At 42.0% G+C, this 25684-nt stretch overlaps 1 protein-coding gene across 7 annotated transcripts in view; it reads left to right on the forward strand.

The window, feature by feature from the left end:
• The window catches only part of PHLDB2 (pleckstrin homology like domain family B member 2), a 198862-nt gene that overhangs the window by 84726 nt on the left and 88452 nt on the right, over positions 1-25684 (forward strand). For 5 of the 7 annotated variants that reach the window (XM_019978192.2, XM_019978254.2, XM_070787601.1 and 2 more), the window contains one exon: positions 21730-23078. In XM_019978192.2, the coding sequence (XP_019833751.2) occupies positions 21730-23078 (1349 nt within the window). Of the gene's footprint in view, positions 1-1553; positions 2638-2871; positions 2976-21729; positions 23079-25684 lie in introns of those variants that run through there. The other 2 variants (XM_070787629.1, XM_019978073.2) reach the window with 2 other exon arrangements.

The raw sequence follows: 25684 nt of genomic DNA on the forward strand, positions 1-25684 counted from the left end.
CACTACAGATCCTAGAGAAGGGAAAGGGAAGGAAGTGCTCCTGTTTACAACACAATATCCCTGGTGGACAATAGGGAATGGCAGACAAGGGGAGGTGTGTCTGGGTTTATGATTAATTAGGGGACTTTGTTTTAAAGAATCCAGGAAAAGGAAAAAGTAGAAGGAAAGAGCTCATATCTTTTTTTTTTCTATTTTTAAAAATATCATCATAACTAAAAAATTCTGATAAGAACAATTATTACAATAATAATATGCTAAATTTTGAGTGCCTCCTATACATTTTAAGATGTTGGAGTCTGCATTTCACATTTCATTAACTCTTGTACCTTGCTGATATCTTCTGGCCATATTGAGGGCTGTCTGCATGAGGGCAAAAGTAGAAAGAAGTCAAGGATAAAATCAAGACATGATGGTAGATTAGGGTACTAGTAACAGTGGTGTGTGTGTGTGTGTGTATGTGTGTTAGTTGCTCAGTCATGGAGGTAGTAAGTAATTGAATTTTGGATTTATTTTGAAAGTAGAGATGATTTATTTTTTCTCTTGATGAATTGGATTCGAAACGTGATAGAAATAGAAAAGTCAAGGATGACATCCAGATTTTGGGCCTGATGTGAGGAAGATTTCAATTCAGACAGAGTGGCTGGGGGACAGAGGAAAGAATTTCAGAATTTCAGAGTCAAGAACATTAGGTGGGAGAAGTCTAGTAGGGATCTAAGTGGGCAGTAGCCTGGATTTCAGGGGGGTGTTCAGGTTGGAGGTAAAATTTGGGAGTCATCACCACACATGTGATCTATAGTGCCAGGAGACAAGATGAGATAACCCAGGGAGTGAGTGTAAATAGACAAGAGGTCCAAAGTCTGAATTCTGGGGACTCTGGACACTGGGAGAAGACAGGGGACCAGCAAGGGAGACTGAGAAAGAACCAGCAGTGGAGTTATGAGGAAAAAAAAAAATGAAGAAGTTGTGGAAGTCCAAATAAAGTTTACAGGGGAAAAAAGTGTGCAACTGTTAATTTCTGCTGATAGTTCAAATGAGATGAGACCTGAGAAAGCACCCAATTTAGGAGCCTGTTCTTGATAGAAAGAGTTCTACCCGACATAGTAGAAGCAAAAGCCTGACTGGAATAAATGGGAAGAAAAAACTTGGAGGTGGCTTTTCTTTAGCTGTGGCTGAGAAGGGGAAAAAAAGGAGGGTAAGTGGCGGGAGGAGGAAGTGGATTCAAGAGTTTCTGTTTTTAAGATGGGAGCAAGAACATCTTTTTATAGGGATGGGATGATCCAATAGGGGGAAACTGCTGGGCCATTTAAGTGTCCTATTGGTTTCTTTATGTTTCTGTGACAGAAAGAGCCAGGGCAGGGAAAAATAATGCCTATAGAACACCAAGGAGCTCAGAGGTGACCTCTCCTGTAAATTAGAAGTCAGACTTTACTTGCAAAAATGAAAAGTGCGTTATAAATAAGCTATTTGTTGAGTGCTTGAGTGCCACTCACAGCGTCAGGAACTTTGTATACATTATCCAGAAGCTTCTTAACCATCCTACAATGTCAGTTATCATTGTTACTATATTGTATATCAGTGTTCCCCAACCTTTTTGGCACCAGGGACCAGTTTGAAAATTGTTTGCAATTTTTTCAAACAAAATTGTTTCATGGAAGACAATTTTTCCACAGATGGGGAGGGGAGAGGATGGTTTCCGGATTTATTGTGCACTTCATATTTCTATTATTATTACATCAGCTCCACCTCAGATCATCAGGCATTAGATCCTGGGTGTTAGGGGACCTCTGGTGTACATGACATTGTTGCTAGGAGTTGAAACAACTTGCCCAATCAAAGCAATACTGACCAGAAATGAGTTTGCACTTTATTGCACTCTTTCTTGCTATTGTGAGCTTCTCCAGGACTGATGACCTTTCTCATTGTAAGCCAAAGAATCACCCAGAACTTGCCAGAGGTTCACAGTCCCCCTTGGAGAGATGGACTAAGGACGCCCTAAGTCCAGTTGGTCACCTTCCGCGAACGCACCCTCCATTCATATCAGCATTGTTTTCGTTGGTTGCAGCAACTGAGAAAAACACGCTGGAAAATGTAGAAACTTTGGAGAGAAATAACCGAAAGGAAATCAGCACAGTTAGTTTAAAATCCTCAGCTGAGTCGGTGCCCCAACAGCTTTGCAGAACTGCTTTTCTGACGCATCAGGTACCTGCCCGCGGGCGAACTGCAGGGAGGAGGCGCGGTCACCTGGAGTTTCCCAGTAGAAACTTCCCCGCTGCGTGAGGAGATCTTAGCTGGAGGACGTGCACCCTCCCGCCCTTCTTCCAGCTCCTTAGGAAAGCCTGCCTCACAGTCTGCACCGCGGCTTTAAACGCGGCTCCTCGAAGCTGGCGCCCTCCGATGGGGCCAGACCCCTCCCGCAGCAGTAAAAGCCCTGACTGCCAATTGCCAGGCACCTTCGTCCACTTCACTGCTCCGAGACCCTAGGTGCCCGCCGCGGCGCGCTCGAAGGGGGCCGGGGCGCGGGACTGAGTGGCGCGGAGCCCACCACCGCGGCCCGAGGGGGACTGCACCCAGCGGCTGGGTGCCCGCAGCGCGCCTCCTCTCTCTAGCCACGGACACTCGGCCGCGCCGACCCGCCAGGTGAGGAGGGGGCGGCGGCCGGCGGGCTGGAGGGGGCCTTGCCGGCTTCTAGCCTCCCAGCCGGTCCCCGGGGGCGCTGCCTCCCCCGCCGCCGAGTTGGTCGCCGCCCATTTGCGCGGCCGAGGGTTGGGGGCGGAGAGGAGGCAGCGGCCGCCCGGGCCAGGAGGGGCGCGCTGACTGCGCACGGCGAGTCCAGAGTGGCCGGACCGCTGCGGCTGGGGCGGCGGCGGCGGCTGGGCCCGGGGGTCTGGGCCGGAGGGAGGGTGGGAGGGAGGCGGGGGCCAAGCGCCGGCGGCGGGGCCGGTGGAGAGCGGCGGCTCGGAGGGAAGATGAGACGGGTGAGTGGGTGCCGGAGACGCAGAGTTTCTTGCTTCTCTTGCAAGCTGCAGGGACAAAAGCCCAGGCTGGACTGCGCAGCTTTGAACCCCAAGAATGGGTGGACTTCGGTAGAGAGGATCCTCTGGAAGGAGGGGCGAGGTGGAAGAGCGGCTCACAGAGCGATCGTAGGGAACGGGCGGGATTTGGGGGGACCCAAGGCAACTTTGGCAGAGACATCTGGATACTCCGGGAGAGAGGGATCGCGATAGAGTTGCTTTGTCGCCGGGGGCGGAGAAAAGAGAAGGTCCGCTACTGGATGGTGTGGTCGAGCAATTCAGAAAAGACCCCCTCCCCCAAATATCTAGCTAGCTGTCCTTCTGGTTCACTTTATTTCGAAACTGGGGCTCGCGAGTTTAAACCGTCCAGAGGCTCTTAATGCCTGTTTGGCAGTGGTTTCCCCCCAGATGTATGGTATGGTGGCCTCCGCACCCCTAGAGATAGCGCCTGGAAGTAGGGAATGCTTTGAACCCGTTTCACCCGAGCCCGGCAGCGCCAAGGCGCAGCTGAAATGTTTGCTGGTGTACTGAATAACTTAGCTTCAACAGTCATCTCTTAACTAAAGCGCCGAGGACCTGGCTAACTCCCGCCACCGCCAGGAAATTAAAAGGCTGACAGGCTGTCCCTTCCAAAGTTGGGGTTTCCTGTTTGAAAGCGCTTCGGAAGTCGAACCTGCTGCCCATCTACCTTTCTCATGTAAAAGCAGGAACTGCGCCCGCTGGCTTTTATGTGGGTCCACTTGCCCGCGGCTGGAAGTCCTCTCGCCTGTCCTGCTGTCTTCCCTAGAAATCTTCCTTCTCCTGCTCTCTAGTTGCTCTCAAGAATTCTAGAATGCATCGCTAGTCACAGCCAGACGCAGCTGGGAGTGGAACGAAGAGAAGAGGCATAAAAATGTGGCTTGCTTTTAGGGTGAATATATGTCAGTCACATTTCCCTGCATTATATGAATGTGTTAATTACAGATATTAATTTTCAAGTATTGGACTTGTAACTTTTAGCTTCGTAGTTTGGCTTAACAAGCCCTTGGATTTGTCTCCAGGATTCTAACATCTGAATTCAGCTGGGTGAGGTCTAAATGAAGTTCACAATTTCAGAGGGTTAGTTAAACTTTTGCCCTGGGAGCACTTGAATTCTTCGTTCCTGGTAGGATAGCAACAGAGTAGTCTGATTTGGGATAAATAAATCTTTAGAGTTGCCCACTGTTTTAACAGAATGGCTATATCCCTGGTACCATTGCCCTCAATTGTGTAAATATTTGTTTGAATAAAGAGCTAAGGTTCTCTGAAAAGTAACAGTTGTGTCTATTCATGATTCCCTTTTCATTTCCTGGACTTAGGTTATTAAAAGATTTTTTAAAAATTGTTTTTGTCTTACATATATGCTGTGGAAATTTAAACATATGTCCTTGAGAAACTCTGTAAAGTCCCTGAAAGTTTATAACTGGGATTTCCTTTAAAAGTGAGGGGGAGTCGAGGTTTTGCTTAGTTGAGTAGTGTAGCCTTCACCTCCTGAGACCCAGAGGTTTGCAAATCCCAGCCTGTTTCACAAATGGAAAAATGAGATGTTTGGCTAGTAGTCATCATTTCAGTCAGTTTGCAGCCTTCGGTCTGTTTCGTGCTGCTGCCAGCTGCTGTCCTTTTGGGCTGAGGACTGGATTTAAGGGGTGGCCTCTTGAATTCCCATTTGAAGTGAGGGAGGAAAAGACACTTGGGAAATTGGTCTGAGAGCTGGCTACCTCCTGCCTCCTTTCTTAAAGACCCCTGTACCAAAGCTGGAACTGTTTAACAGTCTTTTCAGAAATATTTTATTTACTGGCTTTTGCACAAGAAAGGGAAGAAAAAGCTGAAGTGATTAAACCCACCACTCGATTTTGCTGTTTCCTCCAAACCCTGTTTTGAGGTCTGTGCTGTATGCAAGGGTTGACTGTGGAGTGCACTAGAAGAGTTACTGTGAAAAGCATGAATGCTTTTAAACACTTTTGAAGAGCAGTTGTGGTTATGACTTTGCATGCTGATTCTCAACCCTTAGTAGGAAGGTGGTTGGTTCTATGAATAACTTGGAAAGACAGTGCTTTTGTACATCTTCCAAGTGGAATACATGTGCTTTATAAATCTGACTATCTGTTAAGCCTTGATGCATGTATTAAATGTGTAAATGTCATCTGTTTGAAACAAAAATACTTTCAAATGATGTGCTTTATTATAAAGCTCTGGTATATACAACAGCAGCGGTTCTAAATGGAGGCGTTGGAGTGAGAGGGGTGTTTGCTCCCCAGGGCTTATTGACCAATGACTGGAGACATTTTTGGTTGTCTCAACTGGGGGTAGGGGACAACCCCAATGGCCAACTTTGACTGGCCTCTAGTGGGTAGAAGCCTCAGATGCTGGGTAATATTCTATAATGTCCAGGACACACAAACAATAAATTATTGAGCCCCAAACTCTTCATTAGGCGAGTACCTTGAGGGCATATGTTAACAAGGTTAGGGATGTTAATCTAATTTGGGTCTTAAAGAAACTGTTCTTGCTCAACCCAGAGAGACCTTTTTGTCTGCAGTAGATTCTTTTGACTTTTGGCGTTAGGAGTCTTAATATACCATACATGTGAAGGAACTTGTATTCACTGAGTTTGAGCTGGCTTAAAATTACAGAATTTGGAAGTGTTGCAATGTCAAGGAGACTCAGAGGTCACTGGACTCAACGTTTTTGTTTTATAGACACAAAAACTGAGATGCCCCCAAATAGTGACTGATAAAGTCTCAAATGTATTAGTGACAGATGTTAGTTTTAGGTGCAACTCAGGATTAGAGAATTTAGAAACTGATATTCAGGCAAATGAAAGTTTTTAAAAAACTGACAACGCTTTGTGAGAATTTAGAAGTACCATTGTCTATAAGGAAATACACTGTTTGATGGGGGAAGGGTACTGTTAGCCATGCTGACTGTGGAGCATATGCTTGGGTGTGTCAGCCCCAAGATGGTCATAATTCTATTGTGCAACCTGTGACACTCCATGTCTGTGGCCTGCACCGTCCTTCCCATGGCCAAGTGGGCAACAGATGGTTCCACAACTCATAGCAGATGTTGCTTTTGAATCCAGGTACAAAACAGAACATTTGAGATTTTTTTTTTTTTCTCTATGCTTTCTGGGTTAAGAGTAGAGGGCCTGAATGGATAGGGTTGTTTTGGACAGAAGGGATAATGAGAGAGGCTTCCTGAATACAGTGTTAAAAAATGATACCTGATGTTTTAGGAAACCAGCATGCAGTGGTGGGGGAAACTCATAAGCTGATGAGTGGATATCTAAGATACATGTGATGTTTGTGTAGAACTTGGGTTAAGAATCCGAAGACAGTTCAAGCATGGCACTTCTCTTAGGGCAAAATAATAATGAGGGTAAAAGGAATCTCAGAAATCCTCTTATTTAAATTCACTTGGTTTGCTAGAACCTACAAACCAGACCTCCTCTTTCATTGTTGCTTTCTGGTACTCTCCTGGTCTCTACTGTTCCTTCTGTTTACTTAATGGGGAAAAAATTGATAGTAACATAAAGTTTTTGTTCACTTCCTGGGAGAGTTTCAAAGGCATGGTCTTTGTGAATGGTTCTGCTTACAGACAGGAGTTATCTCAGTGAGCTTTTGGTGATCAGAAAAGCTGTGCACATATGGCAGCTCTCGCATTTACATGGCTATGATTACCCATTAGGCCTGTAATTATGGGTTTCAGTTCTGTGTGCTGAGTGGTCCTGCCAGGGTAGTTATACGCCTCAAATCTGGGAGGTTCTGGCAATATAGGAGAATTCTTTAGTGTGCCTTTCCTGGAAGAGCTCTGAACCTCACTGCGTTAAGTTCTTATCGTTTCAACAAGTAGCCAATGGGTGTACCTCAAGGCCAAGTACATAGTAGTATATTTAGAAATGATTCAGAAGTGATGACTTTTTAAGAGGTCTGCTCTCTGCAGGTGTTGCAGTAAAGGGGCATAGCATCCTTTTCATGATCACTTTTCATCTAGTCATTCTTGTTACTTATTTTTCAGGTGATGGGACAGAAGATGAATGTGTGTTTTTGTTTATAATTTCGACTGGAAATATTTATTGGCATTTGATTCATATGATTTCTTGTCTTTTGAAAGTGAGTAAAACCAAAAAGGTTTTACTCAGGTTTTCACACCCCTTCAAAATAAGTAAGGCAGAACTTGTCTCTGCCACCCAGGAATAAGAATTCTTCTGGAAGTTAATTTGCACAGTTATTTTCATGATATTTAGGAATGTTTCTTTGATGTTGATGAGAAGCTTTGTGCTGTATCTGCTTTAAAGGCAAGGTTGTTATTTGTAGCAGCTAATGGTCCACAGGACAAACCCAAGTACAAAAATCATTTTGTTGAGATTCAGTGGAAAGGCTAGGGACTGGAGACGCTTTCCATACAAAGAAACAGATAAATAAGACATAGAGCAACAGGCTAAGTTATAGGGAGACTTGTTGAGAGGTTTTTTTTTTTAACAAAAGATATTTGTTTTGCTTAGTGTGAGTGGGTTGATTTATTAGAATATCTTTTTCCTTACTTTGCAAATTAAGGGGAAGGAAAAGTTAGTTCATTCCAGTATTTAATATTGTTACCTCAAGTGGGGTCAGCTTTTTCTAAGACTTGCTGCCAAATCTAGAGTTGAGTGGAAATCAGTGTTGATCATCTTAGAGTATTTTGTTTGCAAGCAGCATATGATCAATCCAGATGGCGATATACTTGTGGAATTAGCATATGGAATGGGAAAAAAGCTAAAAGTTAAAGGATTTCTCCTAGATTTGTTTCTTGATCACTAAATTGCTGAAACAAAGAGAGGTAAAAGCAAAGGAAAGCCGACTTCTGCATTCTTTTGCCCAGTTCAGATGTAGCCTGAGTTGTGCTTTGTAGCCAAGCGATAGTCAGAGAGGGCTTGGGAAGTGAGGTCTGGCTGCCACACTGCTTACGTCATTGCAGAAGTAGGTTTTCAAAAAACAGCTTAAGATTTAGTAAGGAAATTGCAAACCATGGGAATGTAGACAAAATGTTTCGTATATATCATGCTGAATCAAATTCCCATATCATATTACACTAACATGGCTCTGACCTTTTGTTTCTCACTATGTTATGCTGAAATAATTTACCATGCCCTTGGAAGGTCATGGGCAACACTGCCAGTGCAGTCTTTTCCCAGTTAGGTAGCTGCCACCTTATCACTGAAACGTGTTTGTGTTCTGCGGTCATTTCCATTTCCTGCATTGTATAAATGGCACTCCTGTGTTATTTAACCTGTGCCTGTGGGAGCCTAGAAGGTTGGAACAGAAAAACATCTAGTTCACCCTCACCATTTTAAATATGGGGAAACCTCTGCTAAAACAAGGTGAAGACAAGCCAAGTGACTTGCTCTGGCTCTTTCTTCTGTTGGTTATTTTGGCAGAACCAGGACTAGGGATGAGTCTCCTGACTTGTGTTTCTGGCAGCCCATCCAGTATTCTTTGCACTAGATTGGCCACTACAATAAAAAGACATCCTAATGTAGTAAGCATTTCCTTAATTAGGTCTTTTGGGCAGATGTAAAAAACAGCATTGATTGAATTTAGTGGAGTCAGTTGTTTATTGACCTTTGCTAGTTCAAGTCCTTTTTTCCTTTTCCTTCCATTGAAATAAATGGTTAAAAAGTAGGTAATAGGAAAGGAAAAAATTAAGTGTCTGTACCACCCACTTTGCATAATCCACAGTTAAGTAATGAAGAGATGATTTCATTATTGTTTTGCTTACTTTATAGTATTTTTAGCCTAACCACTCCATTTTTTTTAGGTAAAGGGCAAAACATTATAACCATGGGTGATGTGGTCAACTTGGGTTTGTTCCATCCTTCCTGAGCCTACTTGGTGGTGGTTTAGTCACTAAGTTGTGTCTGACTCTTGCAACCCCATAGACTGGAGTCCACCAGGCTTCTTTGTCCATAGGAGTTCCTGACTATTTCCAGGTCATAAATATTGGGTAAGGGAATGAGGAGCCTAGGGTGTTTGGGTTTGGTGAATGTTACTTTGAAAAAATAGATGCTGACTTTTAAAAGAATTTATTTTGATTGCTGGTGTGGACTGGGACAGAATGGTGTAGAGATCAGAGTTTGATCCCACAGACTCTCAGCTTCCAATTCCAGCCCAGACAGGTGGTTTCAGAGTCAAGAGAGAACATCTTTATCTCCATGTGATCCCAGGGTCAATAATTTTTCTTGGATAAAATTGGCTTTAAAGAATGCTTTTTCCTCTAGTGCCCCTTTGCCTCAGCAAGTAAGACGTGCAGAATGTCTGCTCACTAACATTCGAGGAAGTACGTGCTCAGTTGTGTCTGACTCTACGGCCCCATGGACAGTAACCCGCCAGATTCCTCTGTCTGTGGGATTCTCCAGGCAAGAATATTGGAGTGGGTTGCCATGCCCTCCTCCAGGGGATCTTCCCGACCCAGGGATCAAAACCCCGTCTTCCGCAGCTCCTGCATTGCAGGCAGATTCTTTTCCACTTTGCCACCTGGGAAACCCAGATATTCAAGACCTCCAACTTAGTTATTCTGGGACTCTGCTTCTTGGCTTTGTCTTCACTGTGGTGGTCACATGATGTGGGAGGATTCTTCAGAGGCTACAATCAGAATCACCTAAACCAGGGGATGAACTATGCTGATGATCAGGAGTAAAAAACATCTGGAAACATTTACTTTATTTGGGAAAATTTTAGAAGCCTTTTTCTTCAAAACTGAAGCTGTCTTAGGATTCTATAAAGAACCCTGAAAATATGGGTTTTTAATTTCCAACCCAAAGAACTCTCCCACTTTCAGAGAAGCCATCACATAATTTAAGAATTTATAAAGTGTGTGTGTGTGTTTGTTTTAATGTTTTTGAGGCTGAAAGTCTTCAAGATATCACAGGTATGGCAGTTTTTGTGTTTATATTTTAACTTTCTGAAGGGATGGATTTTATTTGAATACACATGGTAATGAAATTTAGATACCACTACCTACCATTCATTATCTTGCAAGTATCCTAAATATAGTAATCTAATACTTGTAATTTAGACAGTGAATTTCCTTTTAAATTTCTTCAAGTTGATTTTCAAAAATAAGCTTTTAGGAGCTTAATTCAACATGATAGAGGGTTAGTATTTCGTGCTCTTTAAAAAATCAGCCAGGAGCCACTGGTATAAACACATCCCTCTTTGTAAAGTGAGCCATTATAATTTTTAAGTCAGTATATATTCGTATATTTTTATTCATATTTTATTTTTAGAGTGCATGCATCTTTTACTTTTTAAATATTGTGTTATGGAAAACTGTAAATGTACATAAAAATTAGAAGAATAATACAGTGAAATCCCAAGTACCCATCATTCAGTTTCAAGTTATGTACATAAAATAATCTTGTTTCATCTGTAGACCTTACTTCCCCAAAACATAGATTGTTATCAAGCGAATTTGAAATACTGTAGTATTTTATTCATAAAAATGTAAATCTAAGAGTTTAGGATTTTTAAAAAGTCCAACAATATCATTATTACACCTTAAAAAAAAGCCAGTAATTAAAATATTTTTTCCAGTGTTCAGATTCTCTGATTGTCACATACATTTTTCATTTAATAGTTGGATTTTCAAGACAAGATCCAAACACAGCCTATGCATTGTATTTAATTGTTAATTGGTACGTCTCCTGGGCTTCCCTGGTGGCTCAGCGGTAGAAAATCCGCCTGCAATTCAGGGGATGCAGGTTTGATCCCTGGGTTGGGAAGATTCCCTTGGAGAAGGAAATGACAACCCACTCCAGTATTCTTCCTTGGGAAATCCCACGACAGAGGAGCCAGGTGGGCTACAGTCCATGGGGTTGCAAAAGAATTGGATACAACTTAGCAACTTAATAACCTGTCTCCTGGGTCTCTTAATCTAGAACAGTTCCCTCTCTTATTTTTCTTTTCTTACCATTTGCTGCTTGAAGACATTGGTTATTTTTCTGTAGACTTCCCATGTTTTAGATTTAAGTGATAACATCTCTATGGTGTGTTTCATATTCCTCTGTTCTTTTTATTTTCTGTAATTGAGACAGCATGCTTTTAATTTGAGAACTTTCCTACCATAGCACTGTGTTAAACTTAATTTTTAAGATATATATTCATATATATACTTATTACATTAATATTGTGTCTTTTTCAGACATTGCTAAAACTGCTTTGAAAGTAAAGTGTTAGTCACTCAGTCATATCTGACTCTTTGTGATCCCATGAACTGTAGCCCGCCGGCTCCTCTGTCCATGGGCTTCTCCAGGCAAGAATACTAGAGTGGGTTGCCCTGCCCTCCTCCATGGGATCTTCCCAACCCAGGAATCGAACCCGGGTCTCCTGCATTGCAGGCAGGTTCTTTACCATCTGAGCTACCAGGGAAGCCCAAAACTGCTTTAATAATGATATAGACGCAAATGTGAGTCCAACTGGTAAAAGTCATGTCTGGCATATTTAGGTAAAAGTCAGGAATTTTGCAGGTAGGAAGGGAATTTGAATGACCCAGTTGATTTTTGAGGTTGTTCCTGTTTTTTGTCCTTCCTCCCCTGCCTGCCTCACTGGCTGAAGAGTTATTGTAGGAAATATGGCGCCAAATTTCTTGGATAGTTAAAGAATATTTTCAAGTTCATACAGACAAGTTTTATTCAAGGGACTAGCACAAAATTATTTAAAATCTCTATAATCGATATTTTACTTTCTTTAATGAGTCCTCAAAGATTCTTGACAATTCCTAATATAAAACAATCTAGACTTTGTAAAAAGTCACTTCTGATCACAGGGGATACAGATCTTCATTTAAATATGGTTATTGCTATTGATTGTGGTTACCGTTAGGAACCATTGGATACCATCTAGAGTGTCTTTTTTTGATAGAGCTTAGACTTCAGTAGGCTAGAAATGACAGAAAGGAATGGTAGCATGGGGTTTATGTGCCAGCTTGTTGTGCTCAGTTGCTCAGATGTGTCTGACTCTTTGCAACCACATGGACTGCAGCCTGCCAGGCTCCTTTGTCCATGGGATTTCCCAGGTAAGAATACTGGAATGGATTGCCATTTTATACTGCAGGGGATCTTCCCGACTCAGGGATCAAACTCACGTCTCTTTCGTCTCCTGCATTGGCAGGTGGATTCTTTACCACTGAGCCACTTGGAAAGCCGTCATGGGGTTAGACTGCTTTATTGTGATAGGAAGAAGCTGAAACATTTTTGTTTGTTTTACTTTTTGTCATCCCTTCTTCCATCTCTCATTGCCTCCCCCATCCCCTCATCACTCTCCACTCCCTTCTGTGCTTCCTTCCTCCCTGTGGCATCATCTGATACTTTTGTTCTTTCTTTAATGGTCTCCCTTACCTCTTCTTTTAGATGTTTTTCAAAACATAATGAAATAAAAATTCAAAAGGGAAAACAGGGAAATCCAGAAAGAAACTGTGTGATCAGTGTCCTGAGATCCTGTTGGCATTCTGGTGGTCCTCCCTTTCTCCCCAGCCCGCTGTGCATCACCCAACACCTGGCAAATTCTGAAGATGCCTCAGCTTGCCTGGATTCTGAAGAGCCTCCTCTGGCAGTCACAAAGCCTTTGTGCCTTTTAGACTGCTATAGGCATGTGGGCCGTGCGTGTCTGTCTCTGTGTGTCTGTGAGTGTGTGTTTGCATCTGCACACATGAGATTTACTGTTGTGACAGGCTCAGTCTGCAGGAACCAAACATCCTCCTTATGCTGCCATTAAAATACATTTATTCCTGTGACACTGCTTTTCTGGATTTTTGAGAGATAAAAATCCCCTCCTTGGAGATAATCAGCCTATCAACATGTATCTAGTAGATAATAATTATTTGTTCAAAGAAACAGACCTTTAAATGATAAAGAACATGGTGTAAGGAACAAGGAATGACAGTCCATTTGCTGCTCTGTTTGGTTTCAAAGAACCAATAAGGGCACTATGTCTACTCCCAGGCTTTTGTTTTTTTGTGTTTTTTTGTTTGTTTGTTTGTTTTTTTAATTTTATTAAAAATTTTTTTTTTCTTTCCTGCACTGAGATGTAAAATCTTGGGTGTGGTGGGAGAGTTTAAAGGAACAGAGTTTAGGAAGCTGGGTTGTATGAATGGGAGGTGAAGTTCTATGCAGGTTGGTGTTGAGACAGTGGGGAGGCTCAAGGTTTGGGATGCTGGATGGGAGGGGTTCTTTGAAGAAGAGAGCATCTGGGAATATATGCTGCAGGGGGAGGTGTTTGCCAATGGGTGTGGGGTTGTATGGAGAGGTGTGGTTTGTGTGCAGAGATGCCGGAGGTTGAGGATTTAGTGATGAGAGGAAATAATTGTGAAAAAGGAGGGTATGTTTGTAAAAGCAGAATTGACAGGACTGGGGGTTTAACTGAGGATGGTGTTTGGATAACAGAGGCTGGGGAAACCAGGCTGCTTCGGGGTTTCTGAAATGAGAATATTGCTAGACAAGGAAGTGTGTGTTCCTGAAGCTTCTAATTACCCTCCCCCCATCACGTTTTCATGTTGAGATTAGTGGAAAAAGAGGAAGGTTTTGTGTCCATTGTTCTCCATTCTTAAGCTTGGAGTTTGGGGCTGAACTAGATTTCATCGTTTTTCCTATTCAGTCCTCTAAAGCTTCCTCCCTCAGGCCCTATCGTCACCACAGAATCTCCCCCCCAGTTCTCCCCACCACACACACACAGAAAATGGCACTGCTTCTGACAGACTGCTCTAAGCTGGTGCCTGAATTCAATTACATGTCATCAGTGCTTGCTTTAAAACATTGCCATACCATAAACATCAGTGCTGAAAGAGGCTGGCCTGTGGACCACCATGCACTGGGAGAGCTTAAACACCAGTCTTCAACCACTGTCTGTGACAAAATATGCTCCCAGAGCCAGTTCCTCAGCTCTAAGGCCCCTGTAGGACAAGATAGAAACTCAAACTGTTTCATAAGGTGGAAATTTTAACCTAAACCCTCCTGAGTTTTAAGATTCTTGTTCTGAATTTGCTTCTGTACCCAGTGGCTCAGTGATAAAGAATCCATCTAAAAAAAAAAAAAAATCCATCTGCCAATGCAGAAGAGGCATGTTCTATCCCTGGGTCAGGAAGATTCCCTGGAGAAGGGCATGGCAACCCCCTCCAGTATTCTGGCCTGGAGAATTCCGTGAACAGGGAAGCCTGGTGGGGTACAGTCCATGGGGTTGCACAGAGTCGGACACAACTGAGTGAGCACGCCAGTGTGCCACGCCAATCTATATCCTTTCCCCAGCAATATGAAAAGGTTTCTGCTTTTTGGTGACTTGCTCTAGCAGTCCCCTTTTGATTAATTCCTGCTGTATTGTATGATCCTGAGAAGTGTTTGTGCATGGCAATATAAAATGACAAGTAACATGTTGTATTTTTTAAGGATTCTCCAAACTCTTGGTGTAAATTACTTGGAAAACTGAATTTATATATATAGACCAGACTTTAAATCTCTGTCCTCTAAAACAGTACACACAACACAACAGATGCTTCATTTTAATTTGTTTGTTTTTTTAAAACTTTGCTCCCTGGGTGTGTTTTCATTATCTTGAAACCCAGATCCCTACAGTTCTGGCCATCACAGTGCTCTGAAGCTCACCATTGGTGACTTACAGTTTGGTTAGAATTAACCTCACTATGATGTTATTTGGTACAAATAGAGCTGGAAAATTATCTTTTAAAATGCACACCAGCATTGTGCCAAAGAAAAAAAGAATCTACCAAGAAACTTGCAAACATCATCCTTGAGATTAGTTTTCCCAATAATTTACTTCTCAAGGGAAAAATGTACTGTGACTTGCTCTGCTGCCTTCCAAAGATCTCTAAGTGACTCCTGGCATTCTCTAATTGACAATAAGATGATATACACTTCAGGTGATAAAAATAACAAGAGCTCTGGAGGGATTAAATTTATGGATTGAAAAGTAAGCCCAGGCGTTTCAACGCACACTGACTTCTTTGCTGTTTAGACGTCCTCGTGTTGTCTTTTCTCACAGATGGGCCCCAGACGGCTTCTTCCCTTCTCCATGCCCGGTTCTCTTTCTGTTCATGTGCATAAAGTGTATGGAGCCATTAGGGCTCTAGGGACTGTTTTGCTTTCACAATAACATAAGGCAGTGATTTTATAATTTCCCTGAGACTTCTTTTTCGTTTACAAAAATGTGAAAGTGAAAGTGAAATCGCTCAGTCGTGTCCGACTCTTTGGGACCCCATGGGCTGTAGCCTACTAAGCTCCTCCGTCCACTGGATTCTCCAGGCAAGAGTACTGGAGTGGGTTGCCATTTCCTTCTCCAGGGGATCTTCCCGAACCAGGGATCGAACCGAGGTCTCCCGCCTTGCAGGCAGATGCTTTACCCTCTGAGCCACCAGAAACCAAAAAGAAATAGCAGTGGAGATCACGAATCCAGTCTGGAAACCTTGGAATCTTCCTTGCCTCCTCTTTTACACGTGTTAACACAGACTTCTTTCCCGCTGCACTTCCACTTGTGTGTCACTCTGATAACCCCCTTTCACCTCCCACTGTTCTAGTTCTTCCTCTGCTTCTTTCCCTAACCTCAGCTGCAGTCTTTGATGCATTGTCTGCATGGTCCATCATGTCACTATCTCCCTCTCTCCTGGGGAATTAAACCCAGTGCTTCCCATTGTATATCCTCTGTCCTCCTGCCTCTGCTTTCCTTGCCTTCATTTCATCTCATTGAAAGTATGTTACTACTTCCTGTTGTATGTTTCCCTATACTCTTCCCACCTCTAGGCCTCCACTCTTATGATCTCACCCACAATGAAAAGAACACCCTGGAAGTAGGGAAGGAGAGAGGTATCATGAGCCACTATTGTCACTCCTAGGGTCAGAAAGGCACTTGTGTGATTCTCCACCTTTTGAGTCGAATTGATTTGTGGAATTAAGTCTTGAAGATCTCAAACTGACACAAGGATCCATACATATGTATTCAGCTGAACTGAACTGATGGCTGGTATATTCAGCTTCAGTAACTTGAGTGAATTACATGTTTCTACTTGATGACAAATCTTTAAATGCACAACTTCTTACACATCATTAACAAACCCAAAAGGCTGAAATGAAAAACTAGAGTATGAAGCATGAATATTTTAAAATATCCTCTAGAATGTTCTTCGATCCAAATCATCTGTAACTTTCTTCTGCAGTATGTACGGTGGAGAAATGTTGCATGACTGTTTCTTGGATGTGATTTATTATTTGCAAATGGCCTACTTGTCTCTTCCCTACAGACTGTGAACCCAATCTTTCAGCCAGCACTACTGTGGAATATTTTGGTATTTTGTTTGGCCAGCTAAACTGTGTCAGTAATTATGTTTCTTTTTTTTTCCTTTTTGGCTGAATTGGCTGTGTTGTGCAGCATGCAGGATCTTAGTTCCCTGACCAGGAATCAAATCTATGCCCCCTGCAGTGGAAGTGTGAAGTCCTAGCCACTGGACTGCCAGGGAATTCCCAATAATCACATTTTTTGATTAAAAAAAAAGTACATGTAAGGAGGAGGGGGGACCAAGTGTTGCCACCCTGTAGGGTAGTAATAATACCGTATAGTAGTTTGATACTCTCTAGTTTTGTTGGCTCAGAGGAAGAGGAAACAGAGTTTGGTAATATTTCATTTGGGTGATTGAGTAGCATTTGCAACTGCAAACAGGTTGAAATATATTAACACATTTTATCATCTAAGATGACATTAATGTCATATACTGCTCAGTCAAAAATTAAACTTTTATGTATACATTTTGACATGAGGTGTTAAACCTTCAATTCTGTACCATTATAGTAAATATTGAAAATGCAGAGTTCTGGGCTCAGGGCTTAATTTCTAACTTTCATCGCACAGCATCTGCTCTGGCTTGCTTTCTGGATTCCTATCTTGCACTTAATTCTGTTTCCTATTTTGTGTGCATTACCTTACAACCAGAGCTTTGCCCACTAACTGGCTTTAGTTCTTCTCTTGTTATTCTAACATCTGACTTAACGGATTTCCCTTTGTATCCTTGTCTAAAATACACTAAATGGTAGGAGGATTGCTGTCAGATTTAAACCACACTTAAGACAGGCATAGACTTGGACCCCACAGAATGTATCTTACATGATGGTGTAGATGGGAAAAGATTTAGGTAACTATGAGAGAGAAATACATAGTTAATAAATATAGAAAATAACTTGCTTTTTTTCTACACAATTTTTGTTATTAATTCTGTCAGAGACAGAATGTTTCCTGGATGTACCAATAGTCTGACCTCAGATGGGCTTGAGATTTTGTTTATATTTTTAAAACCTCAAAATTTTAGGTGTGGAGGTAACTTTATGCTATCATTGGATAATACCCATCAGACTCTCTTTCTTTCAGTGGGACTTAACTCCATTGTCATTTCTTCCTATCATAACTTACCCAGACTACCCCTCTCACTGGGTTAGCTCCCCTCCATCTGTCAACCAGTCTTTTACCAACCTGCCAATCAGTCCTCTATTAAGGCATGCATCACATTGTGTAGCATTTATTCATACGTGTATTTTCCACTTTGGATTGTAAGCTGTGTATTAGCAGGAAATACTATCTTTGACCACATACTTTCCAGGGCCTAGCTCAAAGCCTGGTTTATAGTAGGCACTTAATGAAGATTAGCACCTTCATAGTAACAAACAACTCTCAAATCTCAGTGGCTTAAGACAATCTTGGATTGGCAAAGGCCCTCTTCCCCATTATCCTCACTGAGGGAGGTAGGCTAAGGAAGCCTTTACAGACTTGGACACAAGAGGGGTATGGAAATGGTGAATCACGCCAGCTCTTGGTGTTTTAGCTTGGAACTGACACATCACTTTCTCTCATATTTCATTGATCAAAGCAAGGGACATAGCCACACCTAATGTCATAAGGATGAGGAAGAACAACACTGCAGTGTTTCTGAAAGGAAAGAACAGGAAAAATAGTGAGCAACACCAATGCCTGTTAAGCCAGTGTCTGAGATGTGGTAGGTACTTAATACATAATTAATGAATGAAGTACCTAAAACTACCTGTTAGGATTTTAATTTTTTCTATACCATAGGCAGAATCACCTCAAGTAATGAAATAATCTAATAACTACATTTAAAAAATGAGCATACTAATATTATCTAAGCTATATTCAACAAACATCTGGAGACCTTTTGGGCAACACTTTGTTCATTTATTCATATTAGGGAAGTGATTAATATTAGTTATGTTTGATTTTACATTTTCAGATGTATAAAGTATGAAATGGTCACAGTAAAGTGAAAGTATTGGTTGCTCAGTTGTGTCTGACTCTTTGTGGCCCCGTAGACTACAGCCTGCCAGGCTCCTCCATCCATGGAATTCTCCAGGCAGGAATAGTGGAATGGGTAGCCAATCCCTTCTACAGGGGATCTTCCTGACCTGGGAAGCAAACCTGGGTCTCCTGCATTGCAGATAGATTCTTTACTGTCTGAGCTATCAGATTTGTATAATTATGATTTTCTCCTGAATCTTTTAGAAGATTTGGAAGAAAACATCAAAGGCTTCAACTGACATATTAAGTTAGTCTGATCAAGAAGTTCTTTAACCTTTTTTTTTTTTTTGGAAGAATTAGTGTCTGGCTGAAAAATTGGACAAGAGCTTAGGAAAAATGAACATCTACTCAACTTAAAAGTGAAGGACTGCTTCAGATTGCATGTTAGTATTTTACACTAATTTTTTCATTCATTGTTAAGGCAACCCAAACACATGGTATAAAATGTGGAAAATACAAACTAGTTTGAGAAAGATGAATTAAAAATCACTGCTGCTGCTGCTGCTAAGTCACTTCAGTCATGTCCAACTTTGTTCGACCCCAGAGACGGCAGCCCAGCAGGCTCCGCCGTCCCTGGGATTCTCCAGGCAAGAACACTGGAGTGGGTTGCCATTTCCTTCTCCAGTGCGTGAAAGCTAGTGTGATTTATTTCATTCCATTGTTATTGTTGTAAAATGAGCATATAGCATATGGAAGAGGAAAGAGAAGATACTGGCCTGTAATAAGGGGGTAGCAATGGAAATAGCAAGAAATGATCAGATTCAGACAATGTTTTAAGGACAGTGTTGATAAGATTTGTTGATGGATAAAATGAGGAGGGAATGAAGAAGTGACAGATGGTAGAGGATAGAGAATATAATGATAGAGGAGACCAAAGATGACTCCTTAGATTCTGGCTTAAACATTTGTGTGTAATTCATGTGTATGCTGCTGCTGCTGCTAAGTCGCTTCAGTCGTGTCTGACTCTGTGAGACCCCAGAGACGGCAGCCCACCAGGCTTCCGCGTCCCTAGGATTCTCCAGGCAAGAACACTGGAGTGGGTTGCCATTTCCTTCTCCAATGCATGAAAGTGAAGAGTGAAAGTGAAGTTGCTCAGTCGTATCCGACTGTCAGCGACCCCATGGACTGTAGCCTACCAGGCTTCTCCGTCCATGGGATTTTCCAGGCAAGAGTACTGGAGTGGGTTGCCATTGCCTTCTCCAAATTCATGTGTATAGGTGGGTGTGTATATAAGGCTGCACCCATTGTATGTTTTTTAAAATTTATGTATGGTTTTTAAACATTTACTGAACATTATATTACTGTACTTTTTATGTTATAAACATACCTCAAAATAAGATTTTAAGTGGTTTAATATACATTCATGACATACTATGGCTTTTAATTTTCTCCCTATTGTTGGGAAATTAGAGTATTTTTTCCCTTTTAATAAATAGCATGGTAATGTTCTCAGGTTCCACCTACTTCCTTGTTTCCTCAATTCAAAAGAATTTGACATGAGGGAATTGGCCATGGTTTGCTGGAATTTCAACATGGCAAACCAACATGTGATGCAGTTAGTTGGAAATAGAAGGAACCAAGACTGGATAGAGGTCATCTTGATTTCAGTCCTCCAAGGGGGACATGGTGAGATAGCTATAGCTTGAGCCAGACTGGTGTTGCTTTCAAGGTCAGAATTGGTGGTGGTAGACAATTGTTGAGAGGGACATTTGTGACCTGTTAAGACCCAGAGGGCAGGGCCAGACCCCAGCTGGGAAGCAATTCTAAAGGAGAATCTTTAAAAAATTTTTTTGAGGTCCAGTTCAAAAGATAATCATGTTTTTTTTCATAAGGGCAGGGCTTTGGGTTGGAGGATAAGGACCCCAAGGCAGAGCTTGTCGGGGGGAAGCTGCAGCTTTGAGAGTGTAAGGACTCAGCCCATCACTAGGATTTAAGCAGCCAGACTATTTCTTGGCCTGACTCTATGGGTGAAAGGCAGTTCCTTATTAGGCTGCCTGCATTTGCCCAGGAAATCTGTGAAGCTGAGCAAGCAAGATGAAGATCCTCCATCTGAGGCTGGGAGGGAGTGGGGAAGGCTGTGATGGATAATTGAAAACTTGTGTTCATTGAGTGTCTCTCCTGTGGGACAGTGGGAGTCAGGAAGGACTGGAGATATGATAGAAATACTGTATATAACCCTCTTCCTTAAACTTGTATGTCGGTCACAGAAACAAGCACATTATGATATTTATTACTAACCAAATGTGATTCTGTTTACATATTACATATTACAGAGATGTAGTAACTGGTGTCTAAGAAGTCGGAGGACAGTCTTAGCAGTGCCTGAGTTCAATGGGAATGTTTAAACTGCATTTTAACTTTGATGATAACTTAAAGAAAGTATTTTGATCAGTTTAAAATATAACCTTTCACACTGGCAGGGTTAGTTTATAATGAAAAGACATTTTTATAGACTATAACTTTAGTTTCTTAAGTTAATATTGTTCAAACTTAGGGTCCAAAACATATTCTTACAGGTGTATCCATTTAAAAATTCTTTTATTCACTGTGGAAACGAGAATATTAATCAGAACCTCAAAGGATGTGTGGGTTCATATGGGTGTAAAAGAAGGAGAAAGGTGTTTCCATGAGAGGAGAGAGTTAGATCAAGGATGATCGTGTTGCCTCTGGGATGCCTGGGAACTTGAAGGATAAATCAGTTTCAGGGTTCTAGATATTCTACCTGACACTGATATGTCAGACATGTGGGGACCACTCTTCCCTCTACTGTTGTAAATACCTACCTTCTTCTGATGGATGCAGGAAGTTTTTTAAGTCTTTTTGTTGAGAAGGTAACCCTCATAGTCCTCTTTTAAAGAATCATCTTCTAACCCTCATGTTATTTATTGATCATAAAATTTTCTTTCTCTGCTAGAACGTGAATTTAGTTTCCTTAGAATTTCTGAGTGGTTAATGTTTCTTACAGAGACATCTAAAGGAAAGCCCATTGCCTCATCCCTTCAGGTGTTCGCTAGGTACTCAGGAAGCAGGTGGTCCTCCAGGGAGTAGAACACTGAAGGGTCATTGTCTATTTTAGGTACCACCCCCTCGTCTTGCACCTGTACTTGCTGTTAGGGATTTGTTCCTCTCAAATATCACTGATGTTCTCTTGAATTATTTTTCTTTTGCTCAGAAAACATCCCAGATCAGTGGTCTTTAGTCACCTTCATTTTGCAGGACAGCTTTACTAGGTTTATTACTAAAACAGCAACGTATCGGATTGCCAGCCTATTTGTGTACCCATGTAGGCTAACGAGTGATTGGTCTTTTTAAATATTTGTTAAGTAAAGCTGTGTCTCTCTCTCTCTCTTGTTTTTTCTTTGCAGATTCCAACAAGAATATGGCAGAGCAGAGCCACATGCAAAAGCAGCTGGATTTACAGAATGGTAGCTTAGAGGCAGGCTTTGCGGAGAACTCCCTCGAAAACGATTCCCAAAACATGATGGAGAGCCTGAGCCCAAAGAAATATTCTTCCAGTCTGAGATTTAAAGCCAATGGAGACTGTTCTGGCTCCTATTTAACCCTCTCACAACCTGTGCCTGCTAAAAGAAGCCCTTCTCCTTTGGGAACCAGTGTCAGAAGTAGCCCTTCTTTGGCCAAAATTCAGGGAACGAAGCAGTTCTCTTGTGATGGAAGTGAGAAAAGTATTTCCATGAAACCGCCCACCCCTTTACGCAGCACCTCACCCTCCCTTAGTGGATATGCACTTGGGAGAGCAGACTTTGATCATTTTCTTGGCCGGGACGCCGAAAGGTCCTTGAGGCTTTCAGAGAAGCCTCCCTATTCCAAATATAGCTCAAGGAATAAATCCCATGACAATGTCTACTTTCTCGGAGGGCTGGAAGGCCGAAAAGCATCTGGCTCGCTCCTGACCATGTGGAATGGAAGTTCCCTGAGTGACACTGGCTCCTCACCCATCAACAGGTCAGGGGCGGCCAGCATGCCTTCAAGCCCAAAGCAAGCCAGGAAAATAAGCATCCAGGACAACCTGACACTTCAGCCCAAGTTGAGCAGACACCGGGACCCGGCATCGGAAAACATCAGTTTAAGAACCAGGAAGTACTCTAGCGGCAGCCTGAGTCACCTGGGCGCCTACAGCCGCTCTCTCCCCAGGTTGCATAGAGCCACCGAGAACCAGTTGGCACCCCTCAGTCTGCCTCCAAGAAGCTCTCTGGGCAATTCCAAACGAACGAAACTGGGGGAAAAGGATCTACCTCATTGCATTATAGACAATGACAATTACCTGAATTTTTCTTCTTTGAGCTCAGGAGCTTTGCCCTATAAAGCCTCTGCCTCCGAGGGCAGTCCGTACGTGAGTTCCACCCTCAGCGTGCCTGCCAGTCCTCGAGTGGCTCGCAAGATGCTTCTGGCCTCCACCTCCTCCTGCACCTCTGACGACCTTGACAGGGCTTCCTACTCGGGTACCAGCCCTGGTCATTCGTTTCCTCCTGGGGAGCTGGACCGAGCATTTGCAGCCAGAAGGAACTTCTCGTGTGGATCTGTCGAGTTTGATGATGCAGACTTGGACAGCCTCAGACAGGCCTCAGGAACCCCCCAGCCTGTCCTGCGGGAACGGAAAAGCAGCATTAGCTCCATTTCCGGACGAGACGACCTGATGGATTATCATCGGCGGCAGAGGGAGGAGAGACTCAGGGAGCAGGAGATGGAGCGATTGGTAATCTCTTTCTTCATCTGACTTGACCTCACTGTTTCATTGAGCAGCTTCTTGGAGACAAGCTCCAAGGATACATGTGGGCGTGTGGAATTTCCCTGTGTGCCAGCTCCTGGTGCCCCTTCCAAGCTTTCCTCCTGCTAACCTTCCTCTTCCCAAATCACTGTTATTAGTCACATAGGGCTGTTTTAAAGGCCTACACGTGCCTAATGCTATATTAAATTGCTCTGCAGAGGCCTCACAAGTATAAACTCTTGATAAATCTAACAAAAGTAGTTGTGAATTTTACTGAGTTTCTTTAAAAGTCTTACGGACTTTTAAGACTATGAGGAAAAACTGATATGTTATAATTTACGTCATGAAATTTGAATGTATATGCTATGATGGTAATAGTCAGTGAAATGACAACTCACTGGGAATTAGGCAGTAAGTTTTTCTGTATAGCAAGTTGTCTGAGAAGTTGAAAGGTTGCCCCAGTGGTGCTCAACCTTTTTTCTGCACTGTATACACACACATACACACACACACCACACATCATACTTCAGCCATATCTTAATACATATAATGACTTCAAACTTCACGTGTCCCCCAAAGTTACTAAGTTGTCTTTTTCTATGGATTTATGATTACTATCGGAGAAGGCAATGGCACCCTACTCCAGCACTCTTGCCTGGAAAATCCCATGGACGGAGGAGCCTGGTGGGCTGCAGTCCATGGGGTCGCAAAGAGTCGGACACGACTGAGCGACTTCCCTTTCACTTTTCACTTTCCTGAATTGGAGAAGGAAATGGCAACCCACTCCAGTGTTCTTGCCTGGAGAATCCCAGGGACGGTGGAGCCTGGTGGGCTGCCGTCTGTGGGGTCGCATGGAGTCAGACACGACTGAAGCGACTTAGCAGCAGCATGATTACTATAAAAATATTGAAAATAGTAAGAGGAAACAGGAGAGTCCCACTAATGAATGAGAACAAGCTGGCACATTTTTCTATTCTCTTTTCTTTTAAGCATAAGTTTTTTAGGGTGAATTCCTGTCAGATTATTTTGATTCATTAATGATTTCCTTAATGTGGGAAGCAGTAGGATGGTAGAGCTGATATTCTGAAGTATAGGAGTATCAAAGTATTTTAGTTACTAAAAAAAGTATGCTGGAATAAGGTTTCTGAATCCCATACAAAGCTAGTTAATGCCCGACTGGACAGTAAAATTTTAACTTTTGGATTATAATGAACTGAAACTATTTACATCTATACAGGACAGAATTTTCTTGAAATTTTAGAAAAGTAATTATCTGCATTATTTGCAGCTCTTGGAAAGTTAATGTCTATCCTTACAGAGTTTCCAAATGTCCTGATCCATATGCTAGTGAATGAAGACAAATGTGTATGCCCCAGAGAACTTGGTGTCCTGTGGGTGGGAATAGCAGTTTCTTTGTTACCATACATAATCTCCAAATATTTTTCATGATTACAAAAAGGCATTATATTTGGGCTTGATTCATTGACATAAATTAGAAAAGGTTGTAATTAGCATATAAAGGCCTTCTTGTATGTGAATAGCAAACCTAGCACTATACTGTACTTAACAACTCTCATTGATAGAACCAGAGAATCTATCTGATAATTTATTAAGGTATCTAAGCGAACATTTCAGTGGCTTCATCTCTCCAGAGGTCTTCCTTAAATGCTTTTATTTACTCTTCTGTTCTAAGGAAAAGAAACCAAACTTGAAGTTCATTGACAGCAGGTTTCATCTTTAGCATGTGTAAGTGTTGGTAAAGTTCTCTTTCCTCTAGTTTTCCCAAATCTGCTAAGGTTCCTGGTAATCCAGTGACCTTTCTTACTGCCTGTAAGGTTGGTGTCCTGTAAGCCCCAAACAGGTCCTAGATCAACTTCTTAGGAGGGGTTTTGGGTATTAACTTCATATATGAGGTTATAACCCTTTTTCATTTATAAAGAGCTTGTAATAAGAAATGAGGCTTATTTTTAAGTAAGACACTCTACATTTGGCTGCTATTGCATTGTCTATTTGTCTGATTACATCCCAGTGAAACGGAAAACAGATTCTTATTGAGTGTATGCAAATAATGTTATTGCCATTAAAAAGTAAAGTGACTCAAAAAAATATCACTTCCTGAATTCTGAGAGGCCAAGGAGAACAAACTGCCATTAAAAGAATGTTTCATTTAGTTTGCAGAATCAGAGTCAACTGAATTGAGGGTTAGAGATAGATGAGGATGAATGGTAAAAAGGTTTTCCCCATCAGAAAATAGAACATTAAGATTAATGCCAATAATTTTCCAAAACACATATCTGCATTTGGAAATCAGATTTCCAGTTTCAGGTTCATGAGTTCTATATAATTAATTCTATTTCTCTAGTCTTGAGTCATTAATTTGATTTCATATAGTCATTTAGTAAATGAAGTCCTGAAAGTCTGATTTAGTTGCTAGTACTAAATGATCCTTGCCTATATAATGCCAGCTCTTCTGTCAGCCTCTGCCCGTAAGTCCATTCTTTGAAATATTAAGAGTAAAGAGTATCTGGTAAAGTGCTGTCTGTGAGGCTCTGAGACTGTCTTTCTTTGTTAAAGGCATATCCTCATCTATAATT

The sequence above is a fragment of the Bos indicus genome, chromosome 1, assembly GCF_029378745.1.
Source record: "Bos indicus isolate NIAB-ARS_2022 breed Sahiwal x Tharparkar chromosome 1, NIAB-ARS_B.indTharparkar_mat_pri_1.0, whole genome shotgun sequence".
Lineage (NCBI taxonomy): Eukaryota > Metazoa > Chordata > Mammalia > Artiodactyla > Bovidae > Bos > Bos indicus.